The sequence below is a fragment of the Vollenhovia emeryi genome, unplaced genomic scaffold, assembly GCF_000949405.1.
Source record: "Vollenhovia emeryi isolate VEMERY1.0 unplaced genomic scaffold, V.emery_V1.0 DF939207.1, whole genome shotgun sequence".
Classification (NCBI taxonomy): Eukaryota; Metazoa; Arthropoda; class Insecta; order Hymenoptera; family Formicidae; genus Vollenhovia; species Vollenhovia emeryi.
Window position 1 is genome coordinate 170123 of NW_011967159.1, and position 19897 is coordinate 190019.

The 19897-nt window shown below is 39.3% G+C and overlaps 1 protein-coding gene across 1 annotated transcript; it reads left to right on the forward strand.

Moving 5' to 3' along the window:
- The first annotated feature begins 3736 nt into the window (after positions 1-3736).
- LOC105561395 (prohormone-1-like) lies at positions 3737-18484 on the forward strand. The gene is made up of 3 exons (XM_012011339.1): positions 3737-3909; positions 9487-9604; positions 18241-18484. The coding sequence occupies exons 2-3, from the start codon at positions 9494-9496 to the stop codon at positions 18403-18405; spliced, it is 276 nt and encodes a 91-aa protein (XP_011866729.1). The 5' UTR covers positions 3737-3909; positions 9487-9493; the 3' UTR covers positions 18406-18484.
- The last annotated feature ends 1413 nt before the right edge of the window (positions 18485-19897 follow it).

Below are 19897 nucleotides of genomic sequence, written 5' to 3' on the forward strand. Positions count from 1 at the left end.
AAGGCCGTACCACGGTCTTGTATACAGGGGTCTCCCGACACTGCCTCTAATTTTCGATGGTGGGGGTAGGTCGCTTACAATTAGTGAGGAAATTTTGTAGTTCTTGTAATGGCCACTAGCGTTGCAGTCTATGTTCTTTTGGTGGCGAGGGACGCTAGGCTCTATATATGTCTTCGGAAAGACATCTTTGTTTTAAAACTAAACTCTTTCTCCTTCCACGTGTCGTGTTTATCAAAAAATTGTGATCTTCTTATTTAATTTATTTATTAAATTAATTTACAGACAATGAAAGGATAATTTGCATTTAATTATGAATCTTAGACTGGACTTTCTGATAATATTTAAATTGAAATATTCTAACTGTGACGTAAATTTAATAATAATGTGCAAGCGTACCAATCCCTCTTCAGTAATCGCAAAGATAGAATAGTGCATGGTATAAATAGTCTTTATGTTTAGCCCACGTAATATTTTAATCTCTCTAGGCTCGATCGCAGTGTGACATTCTGTAGATGACACTCCCAGCTGACCGAAGGAATTGTCGCCTATGGCGTACACTGTATTTCTCTCATCACTTATAATTGTCACTATAAAAGCTGATTTCATATCTGTGGTTCCAACAAATAAGAACACAAATAAAAACGACAAAGGGAAAGAAAAGCAAATAACACACTACAGTTATACAATATATCGCGTACCGTCACCAAACACTATGACCATGTGAATCTGACCCTCAATTTCCGGTTGCAATATTACCTTGAAGATTGGCCAATGCCTGAGAACTCCATCCTTATCCCAGAGGTACTTGCTAGATTTTCTTTGCAAGTTTGCTTTCTGGGATATCAGCTCCATTATATCAATACAATCAAGTTTTCAACAATCAATTGTATTCTATATTACTTTTTATTTTGATTAACGAACGCCTACGATTGATTTGTTAATCGCAATCAACCAACAGCAATGTGTCTCTTTATTAGAAACACATAAAAGAAAAGAAGGGGAATATATTATAAATTAAATGTGTACCGTACGCCGATATTCGCCAGATTGCTTTCTAATATCTTGGTATATAAATATCTTGAAATATTTCATTTTTCCGATAATATTCGTAAAAATGATAGCCACACACACACACAATAATGCAACTTTACGTCGACACCTTTGATAGCGAGGAAACAATTCTTTCACGGCGTTGTGTTTTATTGCAGAAATCAAAGTCGATACAAGCAAATATAAACTCTATCTTCTCTATTTCTCTCCTCATTGTTATTGTTTTTCTCATTACCAAGGTTGACAAGATTCAAAAGGAATTACAGCAAACACTTTTCACAAATTGTAAATATTATATTTGACTTTATATCCAATATTAACATATTAATATCCATATTTAAATGTATTTTGGTTCTAGATCTTATTATTTGCAAGTTTTAGAATTTATTTAGGAGGATGGACTTTGGGATGGTTTCTCACATATATTAATGTTTTGTAATACAGTATACTTCTCTATCTTATAATAGTTCTTGAGATAACGATGATTAAAGTCAGATCAGTTGTTTCTTTCATTAAAGCGCGCTAAGCCACAATGTGCTATCTCGTATTATAAAAATTTACTTCACTCTCTACATGACTTATGATACATTGTTTCTATAACGTCTGGACTAGAATGAGCGTCTAAGCACGAAAACCGAAAATTGCGTAAACTCGAGATACGACTTTGCGAAAGAAATCACAGTTGATATAGAAGTCTGTGCTTCCACAGAAGGAATGCGTCACGCAGACACGAGAACTTGAATGTAGTAGGTAAGTATGTAAAGTACCACTTAATTTACCTAACAAGACGTGGCGGAACTCTTGCCTCACTTTTCAGCTCGAAGGTAGCAGTCCAGTAGTACATGGAAGTCTGTGCGTGGAAGAGAAAGATAGACGGAGAGTTTCCTTCCGGCATGCGCAACGACGAGAAGCGACCGCGTAAAACGATAAACGCCGCAGTTCCGCCGCCTTAGCGGCTCAAAGAGTTCTCCGGAAATGGGCTCTCACAAGAGCGCACCGGACCGTCGCGTAGGTTTGGCTCCTCTCCGCAACTTATTCTAATTCGCACTCGCCGCCTCTCATCCGCAAAGCTGCGAAGAAAAGTACGCCGTGCATTCAAGTTTTCGAGTCTGCGCGCCGATTTAAACAATCGGAGGATCGTTTATCGTTCCTCGAACGGTTTTTATAAATGAAGTCACGTGAAGAACGCACTGTACGAAAATTAACCGATACTTAGAACAACCGAGGCGTTAACATTAACGCAGGGAAATGTGCGGGATCTCAGGCATTTATTTTCCATCATTCTCACGCATGCATCCAAAACGATCCCCTTGACTGTCTCATGTACACGCACCGGCATAAATGCTGTCCCTATCCTTGTGAGGTGCACGCACACAATTACAGGGACTCTAGTTGTGTGCATGCACCTCACAAGGATAGGGACTTATGCCGGTGCGTGTACACGATGTATGACAATTTTAATATTAATAATCCAATATCATATTCCAATATTGAAATTCGAGACCCTTCAAAACAGAAAACAATCGCGCTTTAGTTTTTGATATCACGATAATTTTCATCTTTAATACGTAATGGTTTTTCGAAATTAATTACGTAGTATACAATACGTGCCGCAATGCCAGCAGTAAATAAACAAAGGGATAAATTTTCGAGTGCGACCCATTGGGATTGCGATCGGCAATGAATATTTGCGGACTCTCTTGTCCTCCCAAAGTTAAAATTTAATGACAATTGGTGCTTAACGTTACATATATATTATTATATATAATGTTAATTACAAGAGAGAGAATTAATAGAATTTTGCATAGGAAGGCTAGGTAAAGGAATGAAATGTAGTATCCATTAATTTTGCGCACTGTGAAGAAGAGGTGACCGCGAAATTTCCAGCGAAAGAAACGTTTCAAGCGAACAGTTGTGAAATGGCAATATTAAAAAGTGGTATTATGCCCCTTTTTTCTCGACAATCTCACTCGCTGAGGAGAGCTCGTCGGAGCATAAAATCAAAAAGCTGCGATCAAAAGAACATCCAAAGCTCGCGGGATACCTTGTACGTACGTCGAAATACGTGTCATACGAGTAATCGAGTTTTTTAAACGAAAAAAGGGAGAATGAGAGAGAGAGAGAGAAACAGCAAAAGTAAAATGGTATTACAACTCGTGGTGATCATTCCCAAGAGAGTATAACAACGATTAACACATGCTCGGAGTACCATGGGATCAGCGGTACGTTTCTAAAAAGTGAAGAGGCCGGACAGAAAGCGGGGGAGAGTGAAAAAATCAGATTTCTACCAGTATTCGTAATTAGCTCGCTTACGTTCTCCTCGAGCACCGATCTCTCCTCTATTATTTTCTCCCGTAGTTTCATTCGCGTATCCAGCAACGACCTAATTTGTCCTCGAGTTTCCGCTTTGCCATTAAGATACCGAAGGCGAACGCGGCTATTGGGACCGCCCGGAAAATTGTTGCCGTTACGAAAGGATGCCTGTGGATCATTCGAAAAATTTTTTTTCCTAATTCCATGGAAAAGAGCTTTAGTGTAACTCGTTGCATTTGGCAGAGACGTAGAGACGGTGCTATCGAAGTACCGTGAGCGGGGGAGGGGGAGAGGGAGCGTGGGTTCTGTGTGGGAAGGGGTGGCTTTCCGCTACCACCGCCACCACCGTTCGCCGACAGCACAGCACGGGGTATAAAGTGGTCGCGTGCTCCAAGCGCGGTCACTCTGTCGTGGAGACATCGAGGTGACGCTATCAAGAGAGATAAAGACAAGAAGAGAAAGAGAGAGAGAGAGAGAGGCCTTTACTCACGAGTATCATTCTTGGGACGAGGGCACGAAACCAGGCGATACACCAGTTTACACGAGGTATAAACTCGCGTTTCCAAATTCCCGCGCAGCTTTCCAACCCGACTTGTTGCCTCGCGCGCCGAGGTCTTCTCTTCGCAGGGAAAAATTATTGCACCGATTCTACGGACAAACCTTGAATTATGTTGATGTAAATTGGACGAGAGAGAATGACAGAAAGTGTGAAGGGAAAGTAAAGTTAGAGGTCTTGATGCGGACGCGCGCGCGTGCAGCCAGTAGAAAAAGACTCGTATGATCAGACGTCGTTTTCCTGGACGTACGACAAAACGTGAAACTCGGGCAAGCTAAATTAAAATCGCGATCGAAAAGAATTTCTTTCCAGCTTATTTACTTGTTTAACGGGAATACGAGAGAAACGCCGTATATGAGACAGTCTGCAAAAATTAAAATTTTCCAAATTTCTAAACTAATTTTCTGGCCCGACATTTTCTGCAACTACGTTTTTATTGTGAAAGGAAGTAATTCTTCAGACATAAATTAGACTGTACGGTTACAAATTTTCTGCGGAAAAGGGAATAATTACGTAGATGTAAACTAGTGAAGAAAAAAGGGAACATATACGGACAGTAAATAGATTTAAAAATCAAAATGAAGATTCGCATGCAGTAGAAAAGAACTTTTATGATCGAATGTCGCTTTTACAGCAAAACATAAAATTCTGAGAATTGAGATAAGTATCAAAAGTTTCCTCTCCACGATTACTTATTCATTCGTTATTTTCAAAAATTGAGATCAAAAAGATCTTCACGATTATTTATTCATTCATCCTTTGAGAATACGACGAAAGATAGAGAGGGGGGGGGGGAGAGAGAGAGAGAGAGAGAGAGAGCGACAAGCGAGAGACAAGATACTCTGTATGAATAGAGATCGCGAATTTCCATGCAACTTTTTGACGTGACATTTTCTGTATCATGCGGTTCCTAGCGCGAAGAAACGCAATTACACAAATGTATTATACATTAAATAAATTCTATACTTTTGCCGCGAGGAAAAGCAATTATGCAGAAATAAATTATGTACAAATTGGGACCAGCAGTAAAATAAATCTGAGCGCGTGTTATTATTTATAAATTAGGTAATTAAATTATATGATTAGGAAGGAAGAAAGGGCCAATGCGAGCCAACAGCAGGTGTATGTGCGATATTGTCAAATATTTAAACCAATTTATTCAGAATTCCAAACGTTTCGATCCGTTTTTGGGTCATCCTCAGTGAAGCTGGGTTAACAGAATGTTAAAACGTTAAATAATTGTTGATATAAATTTGGCGAGTTTATACATTGAATTTGTATACCTAATTAAATAAATAACTTAAAATACCACTGTCTCCGAGACATATCCTCTGACAAATTCAATGCGTTTTTTTTTCCTTTGAACTGGTGATTGCCAAGTAAAGAGAATGACTGTTTGTTTAAATTTACATTGACAATAGTGATACGAAAATAAACTTGAGAAACGTCAATTGTTATTTGCCACTCGTCGTGACTGTCCTCTCGCAACTTCGGTGAGTTATAAAATTTTATTACCAAACGAATAGTTTCAACGAATTACATTTTATATTTCTAGAAATATTTAAACAAACAATCATTCTCTTTACTTGGCAATCACCAGTTCAAAGGAAAAAAAAACGCATTGAATTTGTCAGAGGATATGTCTCGGAGACAGTGGTATTTTAAGTTATTTATTTAATCAGGTATACAAATCCAATGTATAAACTCGCCAAATTTATATCAACAATTATTTAACGTTTTAACACCATGTAACATTTCTGTTAACCCAGCTTCACTGATTGTGAGGATGACCCAAAAACGGGTCGAAACGTTTGGAATTCTGAATAAATTGGTTTAAATATTTGACAATATCGCACATACACCTGCTGTTGGCTCGCATTGGCCCTTTCTTCCTTCCTAATTTTATTTTATGGAGAGCCGTTACAATATCTTGGATTAAATTATATGAATTGAAATCTAAATAAATAAATAGTAATAAATGAGTGTAAACCGCATATTTTTTAACTGCATGGCGCCCACATTTTTGTGCATGCGAAACCTTAGTAGGAAAGAATTTTCGTAACGTCGTACCTGCGGCAAATTAAAAGGATGCCAAGTTAAAATTAAATGGAAACAGGACCTTACAAGAGCTAATTACAGTTTCTCACTCTTCGGATGGTGCGACGAGGGCACATCCGAGATGTAAATTTCCCGAATTCCCGCACGACTTTCCCGACTTCGTTTACAAGTCACGATATAATTTGACCGCTCGCCGCGTCAGGCGGACAGACGGGAGACAAATTGGATATTCTTTCGCTTACTTTCCGCAGTAATGCGGTTACACCGGCGCTTCTTATACACGAGATTTCCCTCTTCGCGAAAAAACAGGTACACATGAGGTGTAAATAATAAAACGAGTACAGCGAATCTTTTCTCGCCCTTGCTTGTAAATCACATCCTTCTGTAAAATCATTAAAATCGTTATTGATTTGTATTGTTTTGCCTTTGAGGAAATTCATCTTGAAACGCTAAATAGATGACATAATGCAACCGTGAAATAAACCGTGACAAGTAATAAAATAGTAATAAATGGATTTATAAATTGGAACGCACGTTTGTACTCGTGGCAGTAGAAAAGGTCCACGTATAATCGGACGTCGCTTCTGTGACACATAACACCTGCGGGAAAACGGAATTGGAAAGGGGTTTTTTTTTTATTGCCAATCGTCGATGTAGTAATAATTTATAATAATAGAGGAAAGTCCCCTATTATGAGAGGAGCTCCTAATATAAGATAGTAGGGGTTTTTTGTTAAATTAATAGACATCATCTGTTGGTTTCATTGTGAATTTATTGCCCTTGGAGCGAAATCTGTTTAGTGGAAAATTCATTGTTAGATCGTGTAATCGTTGTGAATAAAGATTTGTGATTACATTTTGATGAAAACCTGCTATCTCATATCAGAAGCCTATGTCATAATAGAGGACTTTTCTCAATCTAAATAGAGGAAAGTATAAAAGAAGACTGAAACTAAATTTGACTTTCTTTATAGTATCTCTTCATAATGAATCTGTATATATATAATAAACTAAATTGATACTATAATAAGAGTACTCTTCAAGTCGCCAGTAGTAATTAACAACTTTATAGTATTTTCTTGACCATATCTGGCATTTTTAATAATAAATTTTCTGTATTATTAAAAATTGTCACGTTTGCTGTTTATCCATCAAGAAATTCTGTTCTGTTTCTTAAATAAAATCGATTCGATTATTTTAAAAAAAAAGTCAAAAGATAAGGGTAGAAAATAATAAAATCACCGATGACTCGAATAAATCTATTCGATTAAAACTTAAAAATTCCATTACCTCAACAATTTTATAATTCCTTAATATTTGCTGAAATAATTTATTAGTGAGAATGAAATTATTTTTATTTCATAATCTCGCCAGATAAAAGTTTCGAATGGAGAATTTTAAGAATCCTTTTGTGATCGAACCCTGCCGCATTCCGGTTCATCGTCGCTTTGAAAGTTAACTTTCAACGCCCCTAACTTTAAATTCCATTTTCCCCTTCCTCTTCTCGGATCCTCGGGTGTTCGTATCGTGTTTTGTCAATCGTGATTTCGGCATCGGCGGGATTAGACGGTGTCCGATAAACGCATCCACCGGCGTTACATCACGCGTTCGAATTATCGCGATGACCTTTTCTAATTAATGAATTAAATTCGCGCAAACCGCGTTGTCGCTGCGGAGCTTTGTGATTCGAATATCCCTCTCCGCGGCGACGGCCGCAACAATTATCTGATGCGTACAGTGTGGCCAATAATGTGCATCATTTGTCATTCCAATTAGCGGATTGTGTAACAGACGAGAGACGACGAGTTTCGCGTGGGCTTCGTTTTTCATTTAGTTTGCACTCCTCCCCCTCCGCCATACCACTCGATGTATTTATACTCCATTTCCGTACCCCTTTCGCCGATCTTTCATTACGCTCCGCCGTCGGACGGAAGGAACTTCGACATTTTACTCTAAGATTACTCTCGTGTCCTACATTAAATTTGTAGACAAAGTTTGTTTACTTACAACACTGACGCACCATTTATTTCATTAAATACAATAATTAATTATTAACACATTATTTCTTCTTAATTACCTTTTACAGCTTTCGATTATTTAATTAGATGTAATGATGTAATGATAACCGAATTCGTAAACGTCACATGTCGATGTAAAATCAATCGCAGCGCCCTTTTCAACTTTTCTCGAGTGACTGACGTGACGTTAACTGTTTCAGTCATTTGGAAAAACAGAAAACATAAAAAAAAATAGAACAAAATTGTATATTAATAATTTTAATGATTTATCCACTTTTCGAACAAACATTAAGAAAGCAAAGTTCGAGCTCTAAGAAAAGCCATGTAACTCGTCAAAGATTAATACTATCTCCTTCGAAGCACGCAGGATCTTTCTGTATCTGTATACTTATTTCAATTTCCGCTACGAGTTTAGCTTGACTCTCGAGACTGTTCGATTAAAATACCGATCGAAGCATCAGTTTGAAACTTGTTCCAACTTGGTGAACGTTTTTTACCATTTGGGAACAAACGCGACCCATCGTTTCCTCTTGCAGACATATCTCTCATGATTTCTCCGCCATTCTTTCTAAAATTCATTTCATGAAGAATTCACACAGATATTTATTCCTCACTTTGGGGGCGCGATAAGAAGATGTTAAGGTAGTTGTTCGCGACGACGCATTGCGTCGCTAATAAAGGGATTGGAGAGCATCTCTTAATGACGATCTCAATTCCTAAAACTTTGTAAATTCAGTTAACATGAGTTTCTTTCTCTTGGAGTTCGATCTTGAAGCGTCTCGGGTTGCTTCGTCACCGCACACGTCAACAATTAATGTTGTTGTTTTCGAAAGGGGGAGAGAGAGAGAGAGAGAGAGAGAGAGAGAGAGAGAGAGAGAGAGAGAGAGAGAGAGAGAGACAGACAGACTCATGTTAACAACAATTACCGGCAATTTTGACAAAACGCTTTGTCTCCGGCTTAACGGTCCAGACCTGCGCACCCTCAATATCAGCCGCGAAGCGCCAATCAGCGCCGTTGAACTGCGCTCCGCGCAGGCTCACTTGGCATAAAAAGACGCGCGGGCCAATAGAGTCCCGCGACCTCTAATTACACGTAAAAGCCCCGCGTGCAACCCGCTGATTGGAGATCGGCAATTAGCGCGATTCTATAAAACAACCAGACACTAGAAATCGTGACCTTTCCTCCGAGTTTCGACTACGAGCAAACGGCAATCGAGATCATTGTCCGACGTGCTTTTTCACATGGAGAAAATGTACGCGACACGTAGGCATATAAAACGTAAATCACCGAAATGAACCAACCGAACGTTTTGTTGACATCAAGTTTGCCAAGATTGTCGATACTATTTTCTGGTGACTTTCCAATTGAACGAACGAACGAGCAAAGAGAAAATCTTGTTGCGAATAAGTTCTTCCGAATACAAATTCACGTTATCATTATTGGCTTCATAATAATTAACAGTCGACGGTCCTTTTTCACGTTTACTTGCAGATTCGAAATGACGTCCGTACGAAGTGCGGTTACTCTAACATTGATGCTCCTCGTCTTGGTGGAATATTCGAGGACGATGCCGGCGATCGACAAAGAGAGATTTTTGGACAACGTCAACGTAAGTGTAAAATCCATTCTAGTCTTTAGAGATCTGCGGATTTCTTTTTAAATCGCGAAAATTTCGCTCTAGAAAAAAATATATTTAATCGTATAATAAAATATATTGATTTCGAGATGTTACAACATCTTGCGCTTCTAATAAAGAACTTGGCGAATCCGTACGTGACACTTGTAATTTTCAAGAAGCAATCCTTCTTTAGAATTGCGTCTTGAAAGTTAAATAAACCGATGTTGAATTGACAACGCGAATTCCGAAACTTTTAAATTTATGAAACGTTAAATTCGCGAGCACTCAAAAGTCCCGAGAGATCGTCTGTGGATTTATTTCCCATTCGGGAAATTAGTTCGGTAGCTTCCGGATTGACGAAATCGCCAACTCGTGGCTGTCCTGCCCGCGAGTGGTCGTAGGACCGTTCTTCCGGTGGAAAAAATATCTGGACCGTTCGAGAGCGCGTCAAAGTTCCGTTTTCACGTAACACGTGCAACGAAAAACAAAACAAAAGAGTGAAAAAGTAAGTCCGTCCGTCCTCTGGGTTTTTCTCGTTCGACGGATTTTCGATCCGACCGGAATGACGGGGGCATGCAAAACGGACGCGGTATGGGGTCCGTTTGACAGCTGCCAGAAACGTCTTTCCTCTTTCCGTCGCTTTGCAATCGAGCGAGGCGAGGCGAGACCAAAAAACGATCGGAAACGGATATCGCCGCTACGAGACTCTAAAGGCCTGTGTCCACGATGTTACAACTTGGTCCAAGTTTCGAGAAATGTGTAGCCGATCAATTATTCCATAAAAGCTGCAAGTTGATTGGCTACAGATTTCAGTATCAAAATAATGGCAAAATCATGATAAGTTGATTGCAAAACGTCCTATGCCTTGATGATGTTTTAGACTGTCACTTTGATGTTTGATGTCAAAAGTAAACAATTACTCTCTACAGGAATAAATGCAAAACTACAACAAAATTAACGTTCGCTTAAAATATACACTAAATATTAAAGTACATATAGTTTAAAATATATAGAAATTGCAATACATGCTGCAAAACAACCCCGGAGATCCCTTTCCAGAAAATAACTAAGACAAATACCGTCTCATCATAATGTAGCCATTTTGACGTCAACGTAACATGTTTGAGTTTTTCTTATATATAACACTGCAATTATCATCTGGACATCTATTTCCACCTTTCCATATGATCTTTTATCGCGTACAGCGTCAACGCAGATAGTGTTTTTTTTTTGTCAATTTTTCATCACGTGGAAATATTTCCTTGACACAATGACGGCAAATAACGATTTTGATGTCATATTGGCATCTTTTCGACTAGACTGTTTTCACTGAGAGAACTTGGGCCACATTCTAGCATCGTGGACACAGGCCTTTAATCCCGGCGAACGGCGTGACGAGAATTTGCTGGCGCTTGCATATGACGCTTCCGGACTCCTCGTCGCGATTTCGCTGGACGTCCAACCGGGACGCCCCGTCGAAGTCGAACCCAGGGGTCTTCGCGCGACGAGCCGACACTCGTAGCTGACGCGAATGCTGTCCCTTTGAAATTGAAAAAGTCCCCGCTAAATCCCACGGACGAAGACCGCGCGGGCAACATTATTAACATCGAAGTTAAAACGAGGTATTCAACGCGATGGCCCGCTTGTTGAAGCGAGGGATTAAAAAATCCGAGCGATTGCACAAACTCTGAACTTTCTTGGCGCGACTTTGAGGAAAACGCGAAGTAAGCGAGGGAGAGGGGGAAAAGGAAAAAAAATCCGCCGCTCTCGTAAGAGTCGCAACCGCGACTCGACGTCATTATTGCGCAATTTGTTTCCTTCGTTTCCTTCGCGATCCGCGCGTTCGATTTGAAAGCTTCCACCTTGCGAGTCTTCCACGCGCTCGTAATAAAACTACGGTCACCGGCTATCGGAAACGTGGACGAGGCAGAGAGGAAGAAGGGAGACGGGAAAACGACGGGAAGAGAGTGTTCTTTAATGTCGCGAAACCGGCGGTCAAAGGATGCAGCTCGTTCGGCAAATCGTTGTACGTTGTTATTCGATTTCCCGACGAGTTTCCGCGAGATTTTCCACGCCGCTTGTGTCGCAGCATCCCGTGACGCGTCTCGTAGTCAGTTTCCATTACAAAACAACGACGCGATATACATAAGGGGGCGGAGAAGCTTTATGAAAACGTTGATGCTTTTTCCCGAGCTCCCATCTGCAACGCGCGGAATAAACGGTTCGGAGAAATTGCGTTGCGCGTTGCGTAACTGAGCGTCGCGTCCGTGAATTACAAATGAGATAGACAAGGACGTGGGGAGACACGTAGGACGGGGGAGCGCTATGCCGATGGCGATGAACAACGTCAAATCGAAGAAAAAGGAGAGAAGGAAAGAGACAACGTCGGTCTCCGTCTTTCAGCGAGCGAACGTTACGATGCGCGGTGCGCTTATAAAAAATAATAACTCGTCCGACGCAATTTAGAATCGCATTTCGCTTCCCGCTGACGGGGGAGACGAAGAAAAGCCGTAGTCGTATAAAATAGAACAGAAGGAGACAAAGTTTTATCGATATACATTTGAATACAAATGCGTTCGCGTTTGTGAATATTTATATCGCCGCGATATCGCAATACTTCGCCATATAAGTTAGAGTCAGGAGTGTTAAAAAATTATGTTGATAGGCAAAAATAAAATTACAAAATGAAGACTTTCTCACGTAATTTGTACCTTATGTAACCTATGTTGTTGATTTGTGACGGAAACTGTCGTCGCCAATCTGTAAGGATAAGTCAAGACCGTGGAAAGGCGCGAAGAGAAGTAAAATCGAGGAAGCGCAGTAGTGGCGGCGGTCAATAAATCCGCGGGTCGCAAACCAATAATCGATAAACCGTGGACGACAATCGGATTTTTGTGGCGCCCTTCCTGCGCCCGTTAGATCAGCAAGCACGGGGTTTAACGTCCCTCCGGTTTATCCATAGCTTCGCATCCTAATTCGCGCGGAAAGTCGATCTACAAATTTTGAAAGATTCAATTCAGTTATATATTTAATTTTTTTGTAGAATTATTTCCGGCAGGGAAATCTTTTTTCGCAACGATTGTAGACAAATTACATAAGAAAGTTTAAAGTCGAAAAATAGACGTAGACAACATCTTTATACCGTTATTGCGACAAATATTACCACGTGCCTCAGTGGTCGAATTGGTGAGACGTCCGCCTAGAGTGTAGGGAGGTCCAGGTTCAAACCCTGGTCGAGTTAATATTTTTCGCAATAAATTGTCTGTATTATTAAAAATGCCAGGTATGGTCAAGAAAACACTGACGTTGTTAATTACTGCTGGCGACATTGAAGAATATTCTGAATACTACATAAGAAAGTTTTCAAATTTTTTTATTTTAGCCTATCGGTACAATTTTTTAACACTCCTGAATCTACCTTAATATGGCGAAATATTGCGATACCGCGACGATATAAATATTCACAACACGATCTAAAAATCAATTTATTACTAAACAGATTTCACGCCAAGGGCAATAAATTCATGGTGGGAGCAACAGACGATGGCTATTAATTTAGCAGAAACTCCGCTATTTCATATTAGGAGCCTATCTCATAATAGGGGACTGTTCTCTGTAGATATATAATATGTATATATAGAGAGAGATATATATATATATATACGGTACAATTACGCAAGAGAGAGTGCAAAATGTTTTTCTAAATATTGATCAAACACCTAATTTTTTTCTCGAAAAGTTAAAAATGTGTTTTTTTTAGTTTTTTTTAAAGAATGCACGAATATTTATCGCGCATTCGATTCATGCCAATTTCAACATTTATGCGACGTAATTTTCGTTAAGTACGCGAATACATTAACTGTGCTCGTATGACATTTAAACCGAATTCCCCGGGGAATGCGCGCGCGAACAATTCGTCGCACGAAAGTTTTCTAATAAACCGGATTACATAAAGCGTGGCAATTACATAAAGAAAATGCGAGGGAAAAAAGAGAGAAGTGAGAAAATTTCTCATCTATATCACGCGAGACAAGCTCGCTGTCCTCCTGTAATATCTTACAATTTAGCATTAGGACTTCGCTTCCTCGCCCGTTCCGCGAGTTTTTCATGTAATAGATATTCGAGAAATTCGCAAGCTTTTTCGGTACATTGGCTTTTATTTCCGTGCCATGGGTGCTGTGCGTTTCTGCGATGAAATTTTGAAGAAAGAGCCAGTCTTCTTGTTAAATTATAATCGAAGAAAGGAGCAGTTTTTACGAGAGGGCAATCGACGTCGCGAGAAAGGATGGTGTTCATAGTCCGACTTTATATTTAAGACCGTTTTAAGTCGAGAAGTGCACTGCCCTTTTTCAAAGATGCAGAGTCAGATTATAACTCACAAAATTTTATAGGTATGATGTTGTCTCTAACACTTATTCGAATCCTCGTTCAAATCATTTGAATAAATAAAATAATAACACAGAACAGATGCTTTATTTTGCACAAGTAGCAAATAACATAAAAATGTAAGATACCTCACCGATTTCTCCGCGTTGCCCGATGCCTCCTCGGCCTCCCCCTCCTCTCAGATTTCCTTGTTGCACTCACAGAACACTAACTCGCGAAAATCATCGATCGCGCGAAATTTCGGCACTCCCGTACGCGATGTGAGATACCGCGAAACGCAGAAAATATTGAAAAACGACAGAACGAATTACAGCGCGAACGCCGAAATCACACACAAATTTCACGCACAAGTTTCTCTCTTTTCCCGAAAATAGAACGGATTACACGAAATCGATAGATAATTAAAAGCGCGGTGCGTAAACGTGATGTAACCGCGACAAAGTACCACGGTTCACATTCATATTTTAAATGAGATAGTCTCGTGAAATACCTATGTACGTTGATAAAGAGCCGTCGCCTCAACACGCAATTCGTTTCTCATTACAAGTTGTAGGAACTTAATAATCGAGGAACGTTACTCGTTACTGATAAAGGTGTACAAATCGATAGCGTTTTATCCCTACATTCGTCGCGATCGAGTCTTGGAAACCGATAACGCAAAAGTAATAGCACGCACGGAGCGACTCTCGCCACTGCCTGCCGGCTCGACGTTCGGCGAGCGAGTGATGCGGCGACCTTCAGGTACACGATGGCACGCAAAAACATCGTACGTCACCGCGCCGAGTGAAAAACAACAAAAAAACGTTGAGAATTCGTTGGCCTGCCTACGCAATGGAAAATTCCGTACTTAATATTTTATTGTACATTGCTTTGTTCCGTGACTGTTCTACGTTTTGCGTATTATTCCGCGGACTTATTGGTATTGATTAAATTAACGATTAATTCTGTTCAATCGAGAAAATGTTTCGAAACAAAAATCGTTGTTACTTAAATTCTAATTACTAAGATTAGAGATTTTACCTCAATAGTTGGTGTATACAAATGTATATTACTAAATTGCAAATCTTCATTTATTATGGGCAAAAATTATCGAATTATTTACTTTAATAATAATATAAATTGGTATTAAATACTTTATTGGAAATAGCATTGCGCGCGCTATTTGGTTTTAATTTATATTTATTCGTGATCTTCTTCATACATTAAGATTTTTTTCATGTGAAGAAGACGTAATCTGGCGTTGACACTCTGTCAAATTTTGATACTTAAATATCTTTGAATCTATAAAGTTCAGAGGAATATTTTGTGTAACTAAACACGAGAATATAGAAAATAAATTTTTAAAAATAAATTTAAAAATTTATATTTCTTTTTATATAATTATTTGTTATGTATATGTACAAGAGAAAAAAGTAAAGACCGTAAAAGCGCGCGCGTTAGCGCGCGCTGTGTGTTTATAAGTAAATAGGACTATCAATCACAGATCGAAATATTGTAGATCGTTTTGTGATTAAGGCAGATGTAAGCAGAAAAGTAAAAGAACACATACATACGTAAATCTATTATTACTAAAGGCCTGTGTCCACAATGCTAGAATTTGGAGCAAGTGTTATATATTTCTTATGGATAGGTACAGACCTTGACAAATCTAATGTATTATTTTATAGTAATACTTTGTTCTTAATTTATATTATTTTTAACAATGTCTTAGATATTTGGTAAAATCGTTTTTAACTGGATAAATAAAACCGTCAACTGTATCACACCAATAATGATGAGGCTTTTGTGGAAATCCACGGCCAGATATAGCGATAAAGTGTGAAAATGATCTTATTATATAGCTCAAGGAAGCAGCCAACGTGGTGCATCTTTACGATGTATACGAGGGTGGGTTGAAAAGTTTTGAGCCCAACATAGAAACAATTTTTTTCGGTCAAACACACTTTTACCTTTCGACGTAGTCTTCTTTTAAGTCGATACACTTAATCCAGCAATGCTCCAACCGCTTTAACCCGTCCAAATAATAATTGGCGTCTTGCTCTGCAAAATAGGTATCTACGGATGCTATGACCTCCTCGTTCGATGAAAATGTCTGTCCTCTGAGCCGAACTGTGAGTTTAGGAAAATAGTCACTGGGGAAATACAAGGGGTGGTCAATCAGTTCGAACTGCAATTCGTGAATTTTTACTTTGTCCATATTTACGAAAATAGTAACATCCACTGACACAAACGACTGTCGTACAACAACTGAGAGTCCAAAATGGCTGAACTTTTCAGAGGTATCCTTCAAAACATGTACAGTCGCAGTACTGAAGTGGCGACGACAAGTAATGCTTCCTCATGTTAAGGCTCAAAACTTTTCAATCCACCCTTGTATGTTTGTACGCGTATTTCCCCATTCGACGGAATCCAAACCGCGATGTGTCCCGTTGTCGCTTTATTCGTATACACAGAAAAAAAGAATATTCTTCTTTTGAAAATATGTTTAGTTTCAACGTGAAAATCTTGAAATGAGATTGGCTGCGTTCAGCAGAAAAAGCTGCTTTGCAACTGTTGTAAAATTCGTGAATCTGATTGGTGTGGTCTCTTACTCTTGAGTGAATTTAAGTGCATACGCCAATCAGATTCATGCATTTTACAACAGTTGCAAAGCAGCTTTTTCTGCTGAACGTAGCCATTATATCGCGTTAAAGGAAGAAAAACTTGAATGAAGCAATTTGACATAATTCAGTCAAGAAAAATATATCCCGTTGTCGGTTTCACAATAATTCTCAATTTCACTTCGTCAACCCTCGGCCAGAGGTTGGCCTTATCCGCGCGCGGATTAGACGCGGAACGCGGAGTCGCGAATGCACAGCAAAACGCAACACGTACTCTACCTTTTATCGGCGCAGTGGGAAATGCTGAAATAAATGTCAATCGCACCGTATACCTACAAACGACTGCAGCCATCGGCAATAAATACGACAGTTTGCCCTCTCGTGCTCTCCGCCCCAACCCTCGACGACACAATTTACGCCCCATTACATCCCGCTAACGAAAAAGCGCTCTCGCTTGTAATGCGCCGTGAGCTGTTCGCTTTTTATTATTGGGTTATTAACGAGGGATAATCGTGTTTTCACGCACATACGTTCTCCCGTTGAAATGCACGTTAAAACTGCGACGTGTCAAACTGCGGACCACGGCACGTGGTCGTTTCTGCTCGCATCGGAATTGTCGTCCGTTTTACTTGTTTACCGTAAAATTATTGGGACAACTCCGATGAAAAGATATTGCTACTGTGAGATGGCGTATTTTCAGAAAGGTTATTTATATAATGTTTTTCTCTCTCGAAGATATCCTATCGCACAATGTAGCCGAAGAAGAAGAAACGTGCGACTACACAGAAAAAGTGTCAGATCAACTGTTATATACTCAAATTAACGCGTTCATTGTTTTATAACTACGTAACAATCTATTATACAATCTTCTTAGAAGCATTTCATAATCTTACATTCCAACAATATTATACAGTCTTATTTAAATACTACTATAATTATCACTTCTAGAATACACATAATTATTTTGACAATAAAATCATTTTAATCATAATCTTCGATTTGAACATATGGTATTTTCTATCCTACATTGTTTCCTTTTTATTCAAGAAAATTATTCTTAAATAATAAGCATACATTTTTCTTGACTGAATTATGTAAAATTGCTTCATTCAAGTAAGTTTTTCTTCGGTTAACGCATTATAGTCTCATTTCAAGATGTTCACGTTAAAACTAAACATATTTTCAAAAGAAGAATATTCTCTTTTTCTGTGTATATGAATTAGAGTTGCGATACTTGTTCTCGGTCTACCTTAAAATGGTATTTCTTTTAGATATTACAAAGCGACAAAATTCTCTCTCTTTTCCCAAAAGTGACAAAATAAATTACACCGAAATCGAGACAGGTAATTCAATTTAATTTCGTTGCTTTAACAATAATATAAATTGACTGATATTGAATATTTCATTTAATTAAGTGTAATTAAAAGGGGAACTTTATTGTCTCTTTCTGCTTTGCTCTTCCATTCTCGGAAGATCATGTACATTTGTAGAGCAGTATAAATTATGCTAGTTTCTCATTTACGTGAAAAGACTTTCGTAACTACATGAATTAAATTACGACTCGTCTCGGCTTACACTTCACTAGAAGTGTGTTAGCTTCTCGAAAAAGAAAAACTGTAAATAGACTTTTAATTGTTCCAGCTGGTGAATGACGACGGCAACATCGAGGCAGCCCTGATGAATTACATATTCTCCAAGCAGATTGTGAAGAGCCTTCGCAATCAGCTGAACTTCAGCGATTTACAGCACAAACGAAGCTCCTGGAAGATGTGTGCCACGAACGCGGTGGCCTGCTTCGGTAAATAGGTTCGCGACACGACAGGAGGAAAAGTCGGGCGCGCGCGCGCGAGAGAGAGAGAGAGAGAGAGAGAGAGAGAGAGAGAGAGGAGGGGAGGGGGAGGAGAGAGAGAGAGAGAGAGAGAGAGAGAAAGAGAGAGAGAGGAAAAGACGCAAGAGAAGATTGTTATGTGTGTCCCCGTCGGAAAGTTCAGGAACCCCCGTAACACGCGAGGAATCCCGCGGAAGGAATCTAACATCAGGCCGCAAATGAAAATGCAATGCGATTCGACGTTAACGGGTATTATTTATTAGCGATAACGGTAACTATGATTTAAGCGCCGTTAAATTAACACACATCCTGGTCCGCTTCGCGCGACGTAATCCGTTTAACAAAATAGCTGAATATTTAAAGTAATAGCCCCGACTATAAAGTATTTAGCGCGACTAATCCGTTTAGCGGGAGACTTCGTGATGTCGAAATGCGTTTTTGGCATTATTATAGAGTCGGAAAGATCCGACTTTGATAATGCGATAAAACGATTTAATTAATTTTAATAACCGCGCCGCGCAGTCGAGCATTATTTGAGTAAATCCGCCAGAAATCGATTCTCTCGGGCACCCCACGTAACTTATAAGATTAAATCTCGAAAACCTTAATATTGCAAAAACAAATTAGCCGCGAAAATAAGCGATGTGAATAAAAGGCGCGACGGTGGGAGTGTCGAATAAATGCCAGCGTCAACGCGCAAATTTCTTTGTTAAAGACGATACGATGTAAATATTGCAGAAATCAATCGTCTAAAAGTAAACGAATGAATAAAAGACGTAACGACAAGAGAGTCAAAAAAGAAAATATGAACGTTAGCGAATACTTTGACTTCTCGCCGATATTCACAACCGTTTATTCGCGATGCGCGTTCCCGAACCTTCCGGCGCGTAAGGCAAGACAAAAAAAAAGAGAAAATCCCTAGTCTCATCCCCTCACAAGTTGTTCGATCTTAGAGCTTTCAAGATTTAAAGTAGCTACAAAAGTCACTTCCGTCGGCTATTCTTTCCGGATCCCCCTGCATTATTCTCATCCTTCGTGAGAGAAGACAGTAAGCGCGCGAAAGGAAAGATCGAAGAGACAAGATATTCCGAAAAATAATTTCAATCGCGGTGAACCGATAATGAAATTACAACGACGTCTAATAACGGAAACGCGGATGGATTGTATGTGTATAATCGCAGAATACATATCAAAGGATACCATGAACGATCACGTGCCAAGTCTTGTTCTTCTTTCGGCTCTAAACTTAAAACCGACCAGCATCTAACGCTATTCGTCATATCATACAATATAAATATATATAATTAATGCGTAATTTCATTTGCCTGTTATCAATGTGTCTCTCCTGTATACATCACAGAATTCCATGAATGATTAAACTGTTGTAATTGGCCCCTCGATCGCATAAACTTTCTTACCTCTCCCTGCCGATTGATCCTACATGCGATCAACCCGGCGATGTCGCGGTAC

Bases quoted from the DNA above. Each gene is read 5' to 3' on its own strand.
- LOC105561395 (XM_012011339.1), top strand. From the start codon at position 9,494: ATGACGTCCGTACGAAGTGCGGTTACTCTAACATTGATGCTCCTCGTC. The intron at 9,605-18,240 runs GTAAGTGTAAAA...TAATTGTTCCAG, and splicing joins GATTTTTGGACAACGTCAAC to CTGGTGAATGACGACGGCAA.